Here is a 20,256-nt window from a genome sequence, read left to right as displayed (position 1 = left end):
ATATGGGAAAGAATGCTATGGTGAAATGTATCTGGTAATTTCTATGCTGCTCATATGATTTCTTTAGGAAATAAAAGGTATGTTTGGGGAATAAGATGCTCTTAAGTTTTTGTTTGAGCAATTCAGTCATAAAGTAAGCCTGAATCACTACTAACTATAAAAACCTGTATTTTGGGGAACAGACTTTAAGTTAACAAGCCCCTGCTATATGGCTGTCTCTGTAGAAGAAGAGGCTGTGGGGAAAGCTCGATCGTGCATCATTTCTGTTCCCAAGCTACTCACAGACAAGAGAGGAAAAGAAGCAGACAAGTCAGCAAAGCGGTGAATCCTAAGCTGAGTGCGGGGGGATGACCGAGAAGGATACAGGTCAGCGAGGGTGGTCCTGAGCTGAGTGCGGGGGGATGACCGAGAAGGATACAGGTCGGCGAGGGTGGTCCTGAGCTGAGTGCGGGGGGATGACTGAGAAGGATACAGGTCGGCGAGGGTGGTCCTGAGCTGAGTGCGGGGGGGATGACTGAGAAGGATACAGGTCGGCGAGGGTGGAAACTGCTCCCACAGGCTGAACTGTGAAACAGCCGCGTGGGAAACTAGGAGCCGCAGCATTAGAGGGTGAATTATGAGTCGGCCGCTGTGGAGGGCAGTATGGCAGCTCCTCAGAAGTAATGGGTGGAATTACGGTACGATCCAGCCTCAGATAGATACGTGTGCACCATGATGGTGGCCGCGCGATTCACAATAACCCAGTGTGGAGGCGGCCCAAGTGCCCATCGATGGATGGATAAACAAATGTGGTAAATTTGCGGGCTGTCATTCAGCCTTTTAAAACGGAAGGAAATCCTGTGACCTGCTACAACACGGATGAAATAAGGCAGACCCGAAAGGACAGACCCTGTATGGTTCCACTTACGTGAGGTCCCTAGAGCAGTCAAACTCATAGACAGAGAGTAGGATGGAGGGGGCCAGGGGCTGAAGGATGGGGGTAGGGAGTCAGTGTTTAATGGGGACAGAGTATCAGGTTGGGAAGACGAGAAAGTTCTGGAGATGGTCGGTGGTGATGGTTACACAGCGACGTGAATGCGTAGTGCCACAGAACTGTACACTTAAAAATGGTGAAGATGGTAAATTTTATGTCATCTGTATTTTACCACAATAAGAAATACATAAGTTTGGTAAGACAGTTGGGGGCTGGACCAGAGGGCATCCAGCAGGGCAGAGGTGGACTCTGGTCTGCAGACGGCGGGGAGCCTGCCTTTGGGGTTTTCGGGAACGTGATGACTCTGGCTGTTTCTTAAGGCTGGAGGGGAGGCTGCCCAAGAGGCTCAATGAGAGATGGGAACTCAGATGAGCATAGTGGCCACGGGCACAGAGTAGGAGATACACTGGAAGACTGTTGGGGAGCTATGGTTCCAGCAGGAGTCGGTGAGTAATTGGATGTGAGCGAGGACAGTGTCTTGGACGATCTTAGGTCTCTGTCTTGGAGACCAGGTGGTGCTGCGATACTAACCGGCACTGCAGGGGCAGGACCAAGTCTGAGGATTTTGAGGATAAATTCAGCTTTGCAAGTACTTCGTTGGTTACGCCTGTAGCACAGGCGATATGGTATAACCAGCGCACCGTGAGCCCGGCCCTCACAGCAAGGTGAAGCTCTGCTGTGGAGGCTTATGAGGTAGCAGGACACGCGTGGCCGTGAGCACGACGCCCGTGGGGCAGGTTTGCTGAAGGTCAGCCTTTGGAGACAGAAAGATAACGGAAACTTGGAGAACTTTGGAAAATATCATGTTATCAGAGTAGAACAGGAGAGAAGGATTTTTAAGGGAATTACCGAGGGGAAGTCCTCAGAGAAGTAAGAGGAGAAACAAGAAGCGGCTTCATGGAATGAGGAAGGTGAGGAATTCAAGGAGTGAAGACCGCACAGCGGCGTCCTGAGTGAGGCGAGGGCTGACGCGGGGCCTGCCGCCTGTCCGGGTGGGCTGGTGGCCGGGGGCTGGGAGTCCGAACGGCACTGGCTGATGGAATGGAAGATGGGTGAAGACTGAGCTGAGCCCATCACAGCCTGGGAGTCCCAGCGGGTCGTGGACGTGGGGGTCAAGTCCTTCTCTCCCCGCTGGCTGGATGGGGACATTCAATCATGTTTAGACGCTGAGCGGGAAAGCAGAAGACGAATCAAGGGTGAAGGCCACCTGTCAGAATGGCCATCATCAAAAAGACAAGAAATGACAAATGTTGGCAAAACTGTGGAGGAAAGGGAGCCCTCGTGCACTGTTGGTGGGAATGTAAATCGGTGCAGCCACTGTGGGAGAACAGCACGGAGGTTCTCAAAAGATTAAGCATAGAGCTACCAGGGCTTCCCTGGTGGCGCAGTGGTTGAGAGTCCGCCTGCCTTTGCAGGGGACACGGGTTCGTGCCCCGGTCCGGGAAGATCCCACATGCCGTGGAGCGGCTGGGCCCGTGAGCCGTGGCCGCTGAGCCTGCGCGTCCGGAGCCTGTGCTCCTCAACGGGAGAGGCCACAACAGTGAGAGGCCCGCGTACCGCAAAAAAAAAAAAAAAAAAAAAAATAGAGCTACCATACGATCCAGCGATCCCACCTCTGGGAGTCCATCTCAAGGAAGTGATGTCACTGTTGTGGAGAGACACCTGCACCACGTGTTCGTAGCAGCATTGCTCACAATGGCCAAGACGTAGACACAACCAAGGGTCTGCTGACGAATGAATGGCTAAAGAAGATGTGACACACACACACACACACACACACACACACACACACACAGGAATATTATTCAGTCATAAAAAAGATGGACATTCTGCCATTTGTAACAATATGGATGGGTCTTGAGGGAAATAAGCTCAGTGAAGTAAGTCAGACAGAGAAAGACAGACACGACATGATTTCACTTCTATGTGGAATCTAAAAAAGCCAAACTCAGAGAAGCAAAGAGACAAGTGGTGGTTGCTAAGGGGTGGGGGAGATGTTGGTCAAAGGGTACAGACTGCCAGTTATGAAATGAGTAAGTTCTGGGGTCTCATGCCCAGCGTGGTGACTGTAGCTAATAACACTGTATTATATACTTGAAAGTTGCTGAGAGAGTGACCTTGCGTGTTCTCACCGCTCACACATACACAGGGGTAACCATGTGAGGTGAAGGATGTGTTAACTAACCTCATTGTGGGAACCATTTCTGCAATATATACGTGTATCAAGTTGTGTACATTGTACACCTTAAGCATACACGGTGGTAAATGTCAATTAAGGCAGCGGCTGTGTTGTAGTCAGTTGGCCTTTTTTCTGACAAGGGTGTCCTGAGTACATGCTCACAATGGCGGTGGGACAGATAGGCTCCCCATGTGCTCTGACATGGTGTAGGCCCTCCTGTGAATATTTGATAATATTTTAAGTTCCCTGATCAAAGTGAGTCATAAGTCTTTGAACACAGCTATTGGAGAAACTGAATAACTATTGCTTGAGGGGTGAGTCTTTTGCAGTTTAACCCACCTAGCCTGCGTACTCATGTCCCATCACTCCTGGGGTTCCGTGAACCCTTCCTCCACATAGGTTTTTGCCTAATAATACTTTGGCAGGTGGTTATTGTTCTATCTACTTACATAACAAAACACATGGAGAAAAATCAATGTGTGGACGTATTCATATTATAACTTTACAGAAAACCATCTTTTAAAAGAAAAGTTGAAGGCAAGAGAAACCTCAGTCATGAACGGAAGGAAATCTGGGAGAGAGATTTCTCACACACCTCCAGTAAAGCTTTGGGGAGAGCACACTCAGACACTGTGAGAGTCGGGCAGGACCTCGTGTCTCAGGAGTGATCGTGTTGTGACCTTTTCCTAGATACTTATGTGCATGTGAGGTGCGCGTATTGAAAAAGTGGTAGAGGACTTCCCTGGTGGCGCAGCGATTAGGAATCTGCCTGCCAACGCAGGGGACACAGGTTTGAGCCCTGGTCCGAGAAGATCCTACGTGCTGCGGAGCAACTAAGCCTGTGCACCACAACTACTGAAGCCCGCATGCCACAACTACTGAGCCCGTGCACCACAACTACTGAGCCCGTGAACCACAACTACTGAGCCTGCGTGCCTAGAGCCCTTGCTCCGCAACAAGAGAAACCACCACAATGAGAAGCCCACGCACCGCAACGAAGAGTAGCCCCCGCTTGCCGCAACTAGAGAAAGCCCTCGCGCAGCAACGAAGACCCAACGCAGCCAAAAAGAAAGAGAGAGAGGGAGGGAGGGAGGGAGGAAGGAAGGAGGGAAGAAAATAGAAAAAGTGGTAGAGACATTGCAGAGAGTTCAGAGAAGCGACAAATGAGTTATTTGGGGACAGAAGACACCCCCCCCCCTCCCCGCCACCCGCACCCCGAGCTACAGGACAAATAAAGTAACTGAGGATATAGGTTTTAGAGAACAGAGGCTGAAGGTCATTGGAAAGGTTTTTATTTAGCGCCCAAGGACCGACAGTGTAAATATCTTGGAAAATGAGAGTAAGAGGCAGCAGTGCTGAATTAAGGTGGGGGAGAGTCGGGGATTGGCTTGGCGTGGAAGCGGACACAAGGGAGATTTTGAGGTGTTAGGACAAAGGACATCGTCTGCTGGGATTGTTGAGCTTCACTTCATCCTGACTGTCACCACGTGGTCCTGGCTTCAGAAGGAAGAGCCTAGCTCCCAGACCAGCGGGAGACAGCCCTGCACTTACTCTGAAACATTTATGGAATTATTCTCCATATCGGGCACGCTGCTGTGCCCCGTGTGCAAGTGCGAGTAGAACATTCTGGAGCCCTGCCGTCTGGGGATTGTCCCCCAGGGCTGTCACCAACGACAGCAACTGACGTAGCTGCTACGGGAAGTCTAAAATACGTTGCACTGCTACACTCTCGGAACTAATCACGTGCTCTCAATGTTTGTAATTTATTTTTTGTCGCTGACATCTCTGTTGTTGAGTCTGTATGGGATGTGAATGCAGAATGGTCCGTGTCACACAATTCAATGTGATCAGTACATTCCGCTCCAACAGAGCCAGAATTCTTCTTCGTGGGACGTGTAGGTCAGAGCATGTGACTTGAGATGCTTACTCATCTTTGGAATTCTGCAAAGCTGAGTTTCGAGTTCAGGCTTATGGCAGAGATTGAATTTCGAGGAATTTTAGTAGCAGGAAAGTCCTCGTGCCCAGTGGGCTCGTTTTGTGTTAACGTTTCTTCCCCCTGCGTCTGTGTGTCCGCAATGTCATGTTGCCAAAAAAGCAGTCACTCAACAGTTTTATAGGCCAATAATGATATTTTATATTATTTATAAATTTAAAATACACTGCTTACATCTTGTCTTTATTATTGACATCTCACATGAACCAAAAAACCTTGCACCGTCTAATTTCGTGGGTTAGCACGAAGAAGAATCATTTGTTCTTCCGAATGGAACTGTCAGGACTTAGTTATTTTAGAAGCTGAAATTTAGAAATGTATTTGCTATTATTAGAACCGACAGCTTTCCCATGTGCATTTGTCTGAGACTGTCTATAATAAAAATTGATTTTTTTTAGGTCTGTGATTTCAAATCAGAGTAGACTTTTTTCTCATGAGCCACAGCGATTCACATACTCAACGTAAGATTCCTGTCTTGTAGGTTGCAAACACCAAGAAGGAAACCGTTTTCAAATGGCTAAAGGATGATGCTCTGTATGAACCGGAGAAGTTGCCTGATCTGGAGAAGGGGGTCTGTGAGCTGTTCCTACCAAAGGTACATTGTGTTAAAGAAAAGAGATAGAAAAAGGATAAGAAAGTTCTCTCAAACAACCTGTGAATTCTGCATTATCTCCCAGTTTGCCTCCTAAATTTCCATGGTTTGCAAAGAGAACGTATCAGCCTGTATTACCTTTTGTATCATGGCGTCAGTTTTATGTACATATGGGATGTGTTTTATTTGCAGTTGTCAAAGAAGGACCATGGTGAATATAAGGCAACCTTGAAAGACGAGAGAGGTCAAGATGTGTCTGTCCTTGAGATAGCTGGCAAAGGTAGAATAAAACCTTCTTCCTTCTACTAAAAGGAAATCCACTTCGCCAGCAGGATGAACTGGGTGATAAAGGCACAGCGTCTGTATCCTTAGTACATATTGTTTCTTTAGCGGGGACACAGGAAGAGGAAATAGATTTGTACTTGAGTTGCATTCAAAGCTGTTTGAGTGTTTTAGAACAAGGTATGATATTACTCTGGGCTTCAATGAAATGCTGTCTTAGTTCACCTTCAAGGAGCCAAGTTCTATCTTGTGACAAATGTATTAAAGTGATCGAAAGAGTGATGAAGAGGTTCAATTAAATGTATGGTCGGATTTATGTCGAGCAAAATGTTCCTTGTTTAAAAAGTGAATAGATTAGAAGGATTTATCGCCACACATGAGCCTTTTATGGGTAACTATTGCCATTTTAATGTGTCATTTTTCAAATGAACATCCTCATTCCCTGTATCAATTTAATTAAACATGAAAATGCTGCTGATAAAATTAGACACCGTAATGGTACGTTTCCTTCTTCCTTTCAGTGTACGAGGATATGATTTTGGCCATGAGTAGAGTCTGTGGTGAGTAAATGCCTTCTAACTTTCAAGTCATTTTGGTGCTAAAATTGCTATTTCCCGAGAAGGGCATTTTCCACAGCTAAGGGAACCACAGTGCATCTCCTGTGAACAGGCCCCGGATTCAGCGGCAGAACAGTTACCTGACCGCCTCGGTGGTGCTTTTTAAGGGGGTTTTCGGCATTATATGCAGAATATGTTTCTCTTAACAAAAGTATTAAGAGAGGCGAAACAAGCTCGGTCTGGGCGCTCATTAGCCGCTTGTAATTTGCCCTCGGCCGGCTCCCGCGAGGCCTTGTCCATAACTGCTCTCAGCGCCTGCTTTACAAATGCTGAACAGCGACAATGAATTCTGAAGCCTCTGGTTTCGTGTCTGGTTTAATACATACTAAGCCACTCTTAGCTTTGCAGGTAAACTCTTCCTCTCTATTTACCCTTCCACGGAAACTGTGAGAACAAAGATGTTGGTTATTAATTTGATAATAATAGCTTAAGGGCTTTCTGCTGATAATAAAATTTTACGGCTGTGGGCTTTCTAGAGGTGACCTAATTGATGTCATCAGATCAGGCAGCTAAGGCCCGGAGCAGTTAGGTGGCTTAACCACGGGGCTCTGGCAGCTAGAGTCAGGACCCGAAGCTCACATCTCTCCCAGGTCTGAGCCTAGCTGCTGCCCCGTAAGGTTTTTCGGTCATTCTTCTGGAAGACTTCTGACGTTTATTTTTTCATCACTCTCTCAAAACGTCCCCGTAAGGTAGACTGTTCCTCTTTGCTTTTGCTTGTCACGTAGGTGACCACATTTTGAATGAGTTTTACTGCTGATGATTATTAATGGGCCGAATGCCACTCCGTGGTGTACACGCCACTTTGCGAAGGTACATGAAGCCACTTGAAAGGCGGCTTCACGCTTATGCTCCATGGGATGACCTTGCATTAAAGCATCATGTGACCTGTAACATTGGTGATGCGAGTGGTCGTGGTGCCTTGAAAAGTGAAGGTACCAGTGAAGGGGACAGAGGTAGTTTCCTGTTGTATTCTCGTGATCTTGGGTCCCAGATGCCTGAGCCTGGAAGGACCACGTGCGTCTTACTGAGAGTTAGTGTGGTGGGCAGAGAGAAGGCACGGGACACACGGCATCACGTTTCAGCCTCTGTCCTCCCGAGGAGCCAGGCCCTGGGTCTGCTGGACGCTGCGTGTTCAGTGCTGTTGCAGCCGGAAAGGAGCAGAGCAAGCGTTACTCGATCCACGAGGTGGCTGCGTTAGTAGCAAGCGGGGGCTTCTCCGCAGCCCACGCGCGCGCCCCGTTATCCCAGAGCTTACCCGTCTTCCCGGCCGTCCCGCTCAGGCTGCAGTGGGCTTTCCCCGCAGCCCTGAGGTGCCATGGCCGTCTGGGGTGTCGGTCCGGGTGTGACATCTGTGCTTCCCACGTCCCCTTGCTGCATCCATCAGGGACCTCGGTCACCTCCATCCTCTGTCCTCTGACCTCTGACCTCAGGGAGGCTGTGCCTCTGCCTCTTCGGTGTCTTCTGAGAGCCCTTGGGGGTGCTGACGCCCAAGCACATGCTCAGACACGCTCCCACGTACACACACCCTCACTTCTCCTCCACCTGCCCCCCGCCCCCCAGGAATATTCTTAATCCTTGAAGACGCCGTGATTCCTGCTCGGGTTCCAAGTGGGCTCTTGTCACCTGCAATCAGTGGCTTTTTAGACCTAATGCAGCCCCGAGTTGGTCTAACCGATAGCAGACAGCGCTGAGCGCGCCACTCCTGAAACAGCCGGAGTGAAGATGGGTACGCGTCCTCCGTGCTCTGCTGACAGTCACGTGGACGCTGTGACGCGAGTCACGGTCTCGCCACGCGTGTTGGGTGCCTGGCGGCCTCTGCCTATTGAACGAGGGTCCAGCTCCGCCCGGGAGAGGCGTTTTGGGTCAAACTCTCTAGTTCCACGGAGCAGCATCAGACGTAATACTGGGTTGTTGTAAGGAGTACTTCTGAATTTTCAAGTAGAGAGCTGCCAAAACAGTGATTTCCTGTTTCCTGGAGCACAGAAACGTTTCCCTATTCGTTTTCTTGGCTTTTAAACCAAATTTCCCTTCACAGCTTGGGGGGGGGGGGCGCGATGTGGGGAGATAGTGTTCCCGGAGCTTCTAAGTCCAAACAGCCTCTGGGGTTTGCATGTTGGGAAGCAATCAGTGGCTCTTCTTGGGGACCCCCCCCAAATTTTGTTCGAATTTCAGGGCCAACTAGAGGCTTTGGATAAATATGGGATCCTCACGTCAGCCTCCCGGGCTTCCTCCTTCCCGACCCTGATCCCACAGAGAGGATCCTGCAGCGGCTTGTGGGTGGCAGAGTGTAGGAGGCTTTCCTGCCGGGTCAGCTAGCAGCCCGCAGAACAGAACTGTTTGTTCTTCGTGTCCCGAAGGTTAAAGGCTGTGCTTGGCTGTGAAGCAAACCTGCTGTTATAGAGAGAGTTAGGGTTCCTCAACCTCTTCATCCTTATAATAAGGAATTTGGACAAGACGACATCCAAGTTCTCATCCAGATGTAAAGTCCTGTAATTCTCTGGCTGCAAACAAACGCGTTATAAAAATCGATGCCAAAGTTACAGTTCTCTGCGCGGATGATGCTTTGTGTGTATGTGTGAACGTGCACGTGCTTCTGTGTATGTGTGTGCATGCCTTTGACATTTCGGCATCTCCATGAACTGTATCTGACAAGACGTGCTGAGGGACTCTTTGTATTTTTGCAGAACCTTGGAAGAGACCCACATTATCTAGATGAGGACTCTGGTCACCGAGAAGTTGTGTGACTTGTCCTGGGTCACTCAGTTATCCACTAGCAGAGTATCCTCATGTCCCTAGATTAGGAGTCCAGCCTTCCTTCTACAGCGCTTCGGAACTCCCCCCTCATCACGAGATGTGTATTCTAAGACGTTACCCACCCAGCTCTTTAACGTTGGCAATCCTTCAATTTTACAAAAATGTCTAAGGTGTATTTTGCCTAAAGGGGGCCAAGCTTAAACTGGATACCTTGATTTTTAATAGTTATAGAACTCTGAAATGTCTAATCAAATAACTTTAAGAATCAGTTGTGAAACAGAAATACCAATGGCAGAACTTACTTTCGGTGTGGCGACTGTGTAGATTGAATACCTATCTGGTTAAATTTTGTCTAATAAGATATAAATGCCCCTGAAGCCTTCAAAATCAAGGCTCAGTAGGGATGCAGAGGATATAAAATCAGAAAATAGGGATACAGCTTCCTAGGGCACGTTGCCCTGGTCAGCGTCATTCTTGGAAGTCAGGCTCTCGTAATCTGATTACTTGGAACATGCATTCTGCCATCCTTTCCTCCCTGTGGTGGGCGAAGTTAATTATCTGTTGATTTTCTAGCTGAAATGAAACCCATCTGGTTCTGTGGGGTAGCGTTTAATTCTGTGTGCAGGGCTTGATTCTCAGTATTTAGGGAAAATGCCAGGCACCATCCTTGCATTTGAGCTGAGAACTGCTCTCCTGTCTGTCCGTTTCATGGATGGTACCTTTCCCTCCTCCCCGCTTGATTGGAAACCCTTGTGGGCTCGTGATCATTTACCGACTGCGAGTGTAGTCTGAAAAATGACCCTCGACTTGAAGCTATTTGGCCTCTTTAAGACTGCAACATTTCCGTATTTTTGTGCTCAGGGATGTGCAGCTTGTTACCCTCTGCATCTGGTCAGCCCACTGCCCTCCCCCATGTAGGGAGAAGCAAAGCGGAGGAAGGGGTTTGGAAAAATCATTTTCTGCCTTTCTCTCTGGGCAGGAGTAGAGAGAAAGAGGACGCCAGAGGCCATGGAGGTGGGGCATTCAGCTAGACGGGCTCCAGCCACGGAGCTCCACGAGGGGATTCCCATCCCTACATCATTTACATGGATTTTCCAGAAAGTTCTATAGGGGATTGAGTGCCTAGGGGCTCCATTCCCTTCAGGGGAAAGGTTATTTTAGCAAATGCCAGGAAGAAGGAGTGGGGAGATGCAGGAAGGTGGATGCAATCTTGCAGACAGGGCAGACCCCGTCAGTTTGGAATCTCATCTATATGGGAAGCTTGTGTGTGGTCTAATTTATAAGTTGATTCCTGTGGTAATGACGGGATGGAAGTGGTCAGGGATGTGAGAAGTGCCCTTAGGGAATATTTTCTTGGGGCCATTTGAGTTCCTTGATGCTATTGTCAAAGAGATTTTCAGATAATTTTGGTGTGGCAAAAGCTTATTTAATGAATGAACATGGCCTGGGCAAATGGTAAGGATTTGTGGCTGACGGATGTTAGAATATATGCGTGAGGATGCATTTACAGCAGGATGTAACCTGGCCACAGGGCTTGTCCATCCTCACGCAGCACAGACTGCTTTCCTCAGATCTGAGTATGTTTTATTTTCTGCAGGAGCCTCTGCTTCTCCACTGAAGATACTTTGCACCGCAGAAGAAATAAGACTTCAGTGTTTCATGAAATACTTCACCGAAGAAATGAAAGTGAACTGGTACCACAAGTAAGTGTCCATGTGCCGTGGACTGTGGCCATGCCATCCATGGGGCGGTGCCCAGGGCTCACGGCTGGGACACGCGTTCATAGCCAAGTCTGCTCAAGACTTTGTAGTTTTGAGAAATGATGACAGCCTTGGGCTCGGGGGGGGGGGACCATCACAGAAACTGGGGGGGCAGGGGGTGGGGGGTGGAGAAGGAGAAAGATAAAAGAGTGCCTGAAGGTACTGGAGACAAAGTTCTTCAGGGTTTTGGTTTGGACAAAGGTGGTTTTACTGGTGACACACATTTTGTCTGGAATCCAGCAGAGCTAATGGAAAAATAATATTTGGAAAAGGTGCTCCAGATTTCCAGTCTGTTGGTTTCTCACTAGATTGATTAAAGAGAGAAGGACCAAAACAAACTTAATTGTACGTAAAAGAAGAAAGCGAGAGGATGAAACCCTGTACAAACAGCAGGTTTTCTCTGTATTTCATGTCTGCTGCTGGTTGCCTGTCCAGGTGGGCATGTTCGCTACTAAAACACTGGAGACTCTCACAGCGTGTGGACAAGTGCCTGCCCCCAGCCCCCTGGAGTTTGCCCTTCCGACCACCCCCCCAGGGTTATCTCTAACGCACTCTGTCAAAGGGGGCGGATGGAGCGGGGACCATGGTGTCTATCTCTAACCTGAGGACATGGGCAACACTTGCAGGCCAAGTTTTCAGTGATGTCCATATACCAAAGTCGTCTGCTCCTCCATGGACTGGGACCTCAGAGTGTCCACGTCGTGCCTTTAGATGTTATTTTCCCTAATTAACATTTCAAAAGGCAAACTTCATGCTTATGACTACTTTACTTGTAAAACCATTATTGAGGTGAATCTATTCGTGAGTAAACCGAAGTGCTGAATGGATAAATGTCTTGGGATATCTTTTTCCTATTTACATTTTGACGTGCTGTGCTTTTGTCTTAGATGTTAGTTATGATCAGAAGCATAAACTAAGAAGATGTACTGACGTCTTAGTGCATCTGTGTTTGGAATCCTGCATCTCTGTTTTTGGTAGTTAGTATGGAAATCTGTATCGGGTGCAGTCACTGCAGATCCCACACTAAGGGGTTTGTGGGGAAGTGGCTTTTTCTGGAGGATTCCAACAACAGGAGCTTTGAAGATTGAAACTCTGGTGTAGTTTTGTGATGTAATTGTTGATAAGGATATATTTTTTAAAACCAATGAGTAAATGTCTATTTCTAGCTAAATCAGACCTTCTTCTCCTGGAAAAGGAGAATGAATCACTTCCTTCTCTGGGCTTCTTTGTCATTTACAGCCTATCATCTTTCAGTAAGTTGTGTGCAGCTGTGATAAGGGTCTTATCTTCCCTGGTAAAGGCGTCTGTCCCCTGCAGGGGGCTGCTGCTTCTCCAGCTTTGCCTCCCAGGGCACGGCTCGCTCTGTGCTGGGTGCCGGGCGTGCAGAGTTTAAGTACATGCCACATCCCGCGGGAACACGTGCCTGGGCACGCGGGTACATGTATGTTGTGTTACCGTGTGTTATACACTTCACGCACATGATTTCATTTAACCCTCACAAAAGCCCCATGAGCTTGGTATTAATACTCACATTTTATAGATGTGGAAACTGAGGTTTTGCAAGCGGAAGATAAATCATTCGTTCAAAGTCACGCAACTGGTAAGTGAATCAGAGCAGGGATCGAACGCTAGTTGGTCTGATTCTGGCCACTACGGTGCTGAGGGCCGTCCAGCCGAAAGGAGGGGACTGACTGCAGGCGGACAGACGGACTGAGAGATAAGGGCTTGGATCACACGTCTGCCTCATCAAAAAAGTTGTATCAGAAGAAACCATCCCTAGAGACCAACAGAGCTCGCGGTCGTGTTGCAGATTTCCACGGACTCCTGAGCGTGGTTGTTGCCATGCCTTCTCTTCTCCAAGCAGAATCAACACAAGTATTTCTTCAGTTCTTTAACAACTAAAATATAACCTTTAGTTATTTTTTACTACTTGACTATTACATAGTATTCAATGCTATGTTAAACTTTATTTTATAGTTACATTCTATCACCGAAATGTAACCTTGGTTACTTTTCACTATTTGACTATTAAGTAACTTCCTGTGAGGCAATACTTGGAAAAATAGAGAATAATATAACACATTTGTTGAAATAACAATCTGCGGGAACTCCCTGGTGGCACAGCGGTTAAGAATCCGTCTGCCAATGGAGGGGACACGGGTTCGAGCCCTGGTCCGGGAAGATCCCACATGCCGTGGAGCAGCTGAGCCCGTGCGCCACAGCTACTGAGCCTGTGCTCTAGAGCCCGGGAGCCACAACTCCTGAGCCCGTGTGCCACAACTACTGAAGCCCGCGTGCCACAACTACTGAAGCCCTCATGCCACAACTACTGAAGCCCACGTGCCTAGGACCTGTGCTCCACAACAAGAGAAGCCACCGCAAGGAGAAGCCTGTGCACCGCAATGAAGAGTAGCCCCCGCTCGCCGCAACTAGAGAAAGCCCGCGTGCAGCAACGAGGACCCAACACGGCCAAAAATAAATAAATAAATAAATTTATTTTTTATAAAAGAAAGAAATACAGTGTGCTGCTGGATGCTAAATGGCCCACCTAACAGAGTCAGGGACGCCCAAGGGAGACTCGAGCTGTGGACCTGAACATTCTGTGCCAGTGGGTGGCGAGAAATCAATAGAGAATGGTGAGGATTTGGGGAAATGTGGGCGTCAGCAAGGCCGATTGTTCTTTGACGAAATGCTGAGTAAGACATCGAGGGCCACTTAGAAGAAATGCTGAAACCTATCTCAAACGGGTTAGAAGCACACGAAGGGGAACTCAGCAGACATGTCCCTTCGCAAAAGGAGTTTGTTCTCTTGCTCGAAGGTGAAGTTACTCTGTCATCGAGAAAGGGCTAGACCTCCAGTTGCTAAGCATGGACCACTGAAGACTTAGAAGCATGACAGCCACTGAAGATGCCACATGGCCTCTTTATAGAAGAAAACGCTTTGGATTTTAATTCAAACGGGAAATTTCACATGCAGAGGCCCCTGAAATCTCAGTGAAGCCTGGAGCTCCCTGGGGGAGGGGAGATGCGGGGCAGCCGCGCAGGTGCGCCCACCACCCCTTCCCACCCTCTCCTCCAGCCCCTCCCCACACCCTGCAGGGACCCATCTCCTGGGTTTCTTTCGCACAAACGAGCAGACACACCTAGGCTTTCTTCCATCCTCCTCTTTCTTACCTTAACATAAGGTGTTTTAAATTTAGTTGGGAGTGAAGGGATTTGGGCATGTTTTGTGATCCAATAATAAAACCAAGGAAGAGGTTTTATCCGACTTGGCCCATTTAAGTCCCAAAACAATAACAAATAGTCCTTCGAGCCAAAGTCACTGTCTAGGGGGTAACAGTGATAACAGATTCAGTGCAGCCAGCAGCTGTGCTTTGCTACCAGGACTCGTTTGCCTTCTTGTAAGTTGCCTAATTCAGCAGAAGCCAGCCTTAGCGGGTGTAGGGTGAGGGTGGGACTGCTGATCAGGGAGGGTTCTGGAATTCACCCCAGGGGTGGAGCCAGGCTGGGGGCTCTGAGCTGGGAGGGGGAGCCAGGCGTGGGGGGGTGTCTGCTGCCGGCCCTCTGCTGGCGGGTGGCTTCACATGGTGTCTGGGAACAGCATTTGTGCCCAGTCCAGCAAGGCGTCGGGGCTGTGACAGAGGCGGGGTCAGAACTCAGGTCAGGGCTTAGGATGGAAGGCGGGTGGCTCCTTTCTGGACCTGAGCTCAGGGTCACGCGCCAGGCGGTGCACATGCCGGCTCAGGGGGCCGTGGGCTCCTGCGCTAGAGCCCAGGTGGGGTTAGGGCTCTGAGAAGGGCGCCCAGCGGGTTGCGTGTGGCTTGGCGTTTGTGGACTCCCCCTCTAGTGCAGCGTTCACCCCTCGTCCTGGCTGAGCCGATGCCGCGGTCATTCTCCTTTGGCGACTGGATTCTTTCACTCAGCATAATGTCCTCCAGGCCCATCCGTGTTGTAGCAGGTGTCAGAATTCCCTCCCTTTTTAAGGCTGAATAATATTCTATTATATGATGGGCCACAGTTGGTTTATCCATCATCTGGCGATGGCCACTTGGGTTGCTTCTACCTTTTGGCTACTGTGAGTCGCGCTGTTATGAACACGAGTGTACGAATATTTGTTCGAGCCCCTGCCATCAATTCTTCTGGGTTTGCATCCACTGGATCACGTGGTGACTCTATTTTTAACTTTTTGAGCAGAAAAATGCCATACGGTCAAGAGTATTTGAGTCTATTACCTATTACCAATAAGCATATGTTAAACCACAAGGTATCTTTAAAAACTAAGTATCAGGTTTAATTTCAGAAGGTTTTCAGAGCTGAGCTGCTGATGTAGTTAGTAAATGTATAATATCCAGAAAAATCTATGATGACACCAGCTCCAGCCAGTTAGAGGAGGCTCTCCCTGAAAGATGTGTAATATTGCCCCACAGGTATCGTGCATATAATATGAGATTCTAAATTGAGTATGTCCCTGTGACTTTTTCAAAGGGATGCTAAGATTGCATCGGGTGAGCACATGAGAGTTGGTGGGAGTGAGGAGATGGCCTGGCTGAAGATCTGCGAGCCCACCGAGAAGGATAAAGGGAAGTACACCTTCGAGATTTTTGACGGCCAAGATACCCATCAACGGTCACTTGACCTGTCCGGTCAAGGTAAGATCATTATTCTTTAGCACCTAGTAATTTTGTACTTAGGGATGACCTTAGTGATCAAGGATGCTGAGAGGGAAGCTATCTGATTTTACCACTTTCATTCAGAGAACATGACTTCATTCATTTGGCTGTTTCGTTAAGCAAACCAATCAGTTTTGATGAAGCAAAGTCACGAGCAGGGCAGCTAAGGGAATGAGTAAAAAGCCGAGCACATTCAAACGGTTACTAATGTACAAAATATTCCCTTGCAGCTTTTGATGAAGCATTTGCCGAATTCCAGCAGCTCAAGTAAGATTTGCATGCTTGGCTATTATGTTTCTGTCTGGGGTCCAGATGACGTGGTGTCGTTCTGTCTGGGTGTGGGAACATCTGTGGACACCTAGCTGACCCAAGGAATGTGATCTTCCTAGGAACTGGGATTAAAAATAACAATTTAAGCCATTCCGTGTTTAGAAGAAGGCATTCTTCTAAACTGTAAATGCATCTGTCAATTAATTTTAGAGTTAAAATAACCCTGGGTTAATTTTTTTTTTTTTTCTTTTGCGGTACGCGGGTCTCTCACTGTTGTGGCCTCTCCCGTTGCGGAGCACAGGCTGCGGACGCGCAGGCTCAGCGGCCATGGCTCACGGGCCCAGCCGCTCTGCGGCATGTGGGATCCTCCCGGACTGGGGCACGAACCCGCATCCCCTGCGTCGGCAGGCGGACTCTCAACCACTGCGCCACCAGGGAAGCCCAACCCTGGGTTACTTTAAATGAATTTAAATGCTGAATTTCTGAAATAGGTATAATTATAGCAACACATCACACAGAGCAATTGTTTAATGTTATATATTTAGGTTCTTTTTTAAGACTTTCTATTTCTAGGGCAGTTTTAGGTTCACAGCAAAATTGAGAGGAAGGTACAGAAACTTCTCATTTCTTTTTAGCTGAACAATATCCCAGTGTTTAGAGCAACTTTAAAGAATAACTGGGGATTTCTAAATATGTGTGTAATGTTTAGAGCATCCGACATGGAGAGCAGTCTTTGTCTCATACTAGATTATTCAGTAAATAATGAATAATTATTGTTGAATGGATGAATGGACGATTTAGGTAAATCAAATACCAACATTTTCAAAAATACCTAAAAATCTCCAGTGTAATCTGGCAAAAATAGAAACTTTTCTGTGAGTTTTATCAGCTGGAAGACAGGGCAGTGGGAAACGGCAGGAAAAGTACATACATACGGGTCCTCAGACCCTGTGACCCGAATGTGTTCTTCTAGGAGAAGCAAACACGTTTCCTCGTTCATTTTGCTTTCATCTCTAAGAAACCTCTGAAATGTGTGATGCTTTTGGTTGATAGCATTTGCTCATGACTCTTTTATTCTGTTCTCTGCCCCCCTTTAATTTTCAGGGCAGCTGCTTTTGCAGAGAAAAGTAAGTACATGTTAGATTATAGCAAGCATAAAATATTATTTTGGGTGGGGCAGAGGGTCTGTACTTAAGGGTGTTCATTTTGTGCATTAAATAATAGACAGCAAACCCTGTCGCCCGCTTGGAAACCCTCAGGACTGTCCACAGCCCCTGCTGCTCCCAGCTGCTCATCCCCAGCTTCCCCACAGCCTGCCTTCCAGCTCCGCCACCCCCTCCCCCCCCCCGGCCTCCTTTCTGCCTTCACCTTCCACCACCTGTTCTGTGTCCTTTCACGAGCTGGTCAGTCAGGAGCGGCCGCCGGAGGAGGCTCAGGACAGGCCCAGGAAGGACAGTTTGTTGGGCTCTTGGGTCCTAGAGGCAGGGCCACGCCGGGCATGTGGGGGGATGGCCAGGGGGTCAGGGGACGGAGGACAGGACGGAGGGAAGACTGAGGGCACGGCCTTTACTGGGGTTTCCAGGGGAAAGGCAGGCGGGGCGGAGGGAACACGTACGATTGGCTGCTTTTAGTGATTTTGCCGGGCTTTGGGTGACAGGGCTGCCCCGAGCCGCCAGGCCCGGGTGTTTCGGGCATAGGAGGGTCACCTCCCCGGGGGCGGGGCAGGCGGAGGAGGCCGGGCCTGGCCGGGCTGTCGGCAAAGGTCACAGGCGGGCTCCTGGCTGGGCCGTTGGCTGGTGGGGGGTTGTCTCTGCCCAGCCACGCGGGACTTAAGATGTCAGAGCATCACAGTAGACAGAAAATGAAAATATACCTGCAATACATCCCCCTGCAAAATCCCCTCTCCAGAGGCCAGGCCCCCAGTTCCCAAACTAAATTACAGAAGGACGGGGTCTGCCCTGTGTTGAGCCCCTGGTGAGACTTTCCTCCTCACGCCCGGCTCACGGCCGCGTTTCCTCTCGACCGTTTCACGACCCCCGTGCTCGGAGTCACTTACCCCCTGCTCCCACCATGCACCTTAGCACGGGTCCCCGCTACAGTGTGCCTTGCCCTGTGTCCTCTCCCGGGCCAGCGCTCCCCTCCCAGCTCCTGCTGCGCCCCTCGGTGCTCAGCCCGGGGCCCGACCCCCAGGATCGTCCCCGTGGACGGTTTTCTCAGCAGAGGCGCTTTGCTCTTGCAGATCGCGGCAAGGTGCTCGGCGGCTTACCCGACGTGGTGACCATAATGGAGGGAAAGGTGAGGGCAGGCAACGAAGCGGGGGGTCCCCACGGCAGGCCCAGTGCCAGCAGCCGGTGTGGAGGGGGGCGTCCTGGGTCCTGCTGGGCCCAGGCTGCCTCTGGGAAACTTGTGTCCTCAAAGGAGGGACTAGTCTAACCCTCCGCATGCACACAGGGCACCTTTCCCATCACGGGGAGACACATTACGTGGTGTGTTTGTGACACCCGGTGTTTCCAGCCCCGGTGTCCACCCGGCTCTGATGCCACAGGTCCCGGGGGCTGGTCGAGGGCGTGAATGAAGGAGCAGGCGGGCCCCACCCACACCCTCGCCCACGCGACCCACCCGCCTCGTGTGAAATAAAAAGAGCAATCTCCGCTCCAGTTGTCAAGGTCATTTTGGGGTGTAGAAGGGAAACCATTTATTGGAGTTATCATCGGTCACCTGTCACTGGAATTACTGGTATCTAATTGGTACGTCTCTGGGTGCTTGAGTGATTCCATCTCAGTGTCACGGGGACATAGCTACTTGAGGGAATTTTTATTAGGCCAAAACACGAAAACGTAGAGCCCTTTTCTTTAGCCGCTGAGGGAAACCTGGCGAGCTGTACCTGCAGGTCATGGATTGAGGATTAGCAGTAGTTTTACTCTATCCTGGACCGAAAGCATGCTTTGCTAAGTGTCCACAATGCAGTTTATCATAAGACAACGCAGTCTCTGGATTTGCCAGAAGAACTGGTAAAGGGAACCCATGAGTCTGAATATAAAGGAAATTTAGAACCAGGCTAAAAATATCTACTGAAAAACCCAGAGCTTGATTGCCTTGAAATTCTTTAATCAACTTACGCATGGATTAGATCTGGGAACAAATAGAAAAGATTACCTTTGAGTTTTCTCTCCAGCTGCCCCAGGAAGCTGTGAACTTCCTGCTCTTTTTGGATCCCTGGTGTCTAGTGTGGTGCCTACATATGTAAAGAGCATGTTGACTAAATAAATGTCCTGAAGGGCAGATCAATAGCCGAGTGGGTGGAGGGCCTAGGCTGCTCGGAGGCTGCCAGGCTTTTCTTTCTCTAACTCTCCCCTCTCTGCCCACCCTGCCCCCAAGACCTTGAACCTGACCTGCACGGTGTTCGGGAACCCGGACCCGGAAGTGATGTGGTTCAAGAACGACAGGGACATCGAGCTGAGCGACCACTTCTTGGTCAAGGTGGAGCAGGCCAAGTATGTCAGCATGACCATCAAGGGCGTGACCTCCGAGGACTCGGGCAAGTACAGCATCCATGTCAAGAACAAGTACGGGGGCGAGAAGATCGACGTGACGGTCAGCGTATACAAGCACGGGGAGAAGATCCCCGACGTGGTGCTGCCCCAGCAGGCCAAGCCCAAGCTCCTCCCCGCGTCCGCGTCCTCGCCCACCCAGTGAGGGGCGGCCCAGGAGCCAGACGGCGCGGGTGCTTGTTCCCAGCAGGTGACAAGGGCCCGCGGCGTCCAGCGTGGCTTGATAGTCAATCGTGCGTTACGGTTTTAGTCTTCAGGTTTGGTGATTAGGGGTTTCTGTCCTTCTAAGCTGAAAGGCGGATGTTTTCCGGGAGGCTGCACCGCTGTGTCTGCAGGCGCTAGACAGGGTGGGTTGGAGGTGAGCTGACGTTGCGCTGGGGTCGTGCTCTCTAGTGCCCTCAGGCCTAGGGGCTCTGAAATGCTGGTGGGATAGCGTGTGTGCCTCCGTACTCTCAGCTCTCTCTTGCTTCAGGTGAATAAAACTTTAAAAGGCAACTTGCGGTGTCTCTCCTGTACCATCGCGTCCCCGGCACATCTGCCTGCTCCCCTCTGGCTTGTTTAATTAGGGGTCACAGTGCAGCTTCACAGCTGGAACTAGCAGGTGATGCACCCCGAG

The 20,256-nt window shown here is 49.5% G+C and overlaps 1 protein-coding gene across 2 annotated transcripts in view; it reads left to right on the top strand.

Annotated features, from left to right (window-relative positions):
* MYOM2 (myomesin 2) overlaps positions 1-19,785 on the top strand; it is a gene marked incomplete at its 3' end in the record, with an annotated part of 74,403 nt that extends 54,618 nt beyond the window's left edge. For both annotated transcript variants that reach the window (XM_082863700.1, XM_082863699.1), the window contains exons 28-36: positions 5,627-5,740; positions 5,930-6,017; positions 6,541-6,579; positions 10,988-11,093; positions 15,635-15,798; positions 16,050-16,086; positions 17,194-17,216; positions 18,329-18,384; positions 19,468-19,785. In XM_082863700.1, the coding sequence (XP_082719826.1) occupies positions 5,627-5,740; positions 5,930-6,017; positions 6,541-6,579; positions 10,988-11,093; positions 15,635-15,798; positions 16,050-16,086; positions 17,194-17,216; positions 18,329-18,384; positions 19,468-19,785 (945 nt within the window). The remainder of the gene's footprint in view (positions 1-5,626; positions 5,741-5,929; positions 6,018-6,540; positions 6,580-10,987; positions 11,094-15,634; positions 15,799-16,049; positions 16,087-17,193; positions 17,217-18,328; positions 18,385-19,467) is intronic.
* Between the last annotated feature and the right edge of the window lie 471 nt (positions 19,786-20,256).

This window comes from Leucopleurus acutus (genome assembly GCF_964270905.1).
Source record: "Leucopleurus acutus genome assembly, chromosome: 21".
Taxonomy (NCBI): domain Eukaryota; kingdom Metazoa; phylum Chordata; class Mammalia; order Artiodactyla; family Delphinidae; genus Leucopleurus; species Leucopleurus acutus.
The sequence above is the reverse complement of the archived record's forward strand: the minus strand, read 5'-3'. Positions and strand labels throughout refer to the sequence as shown.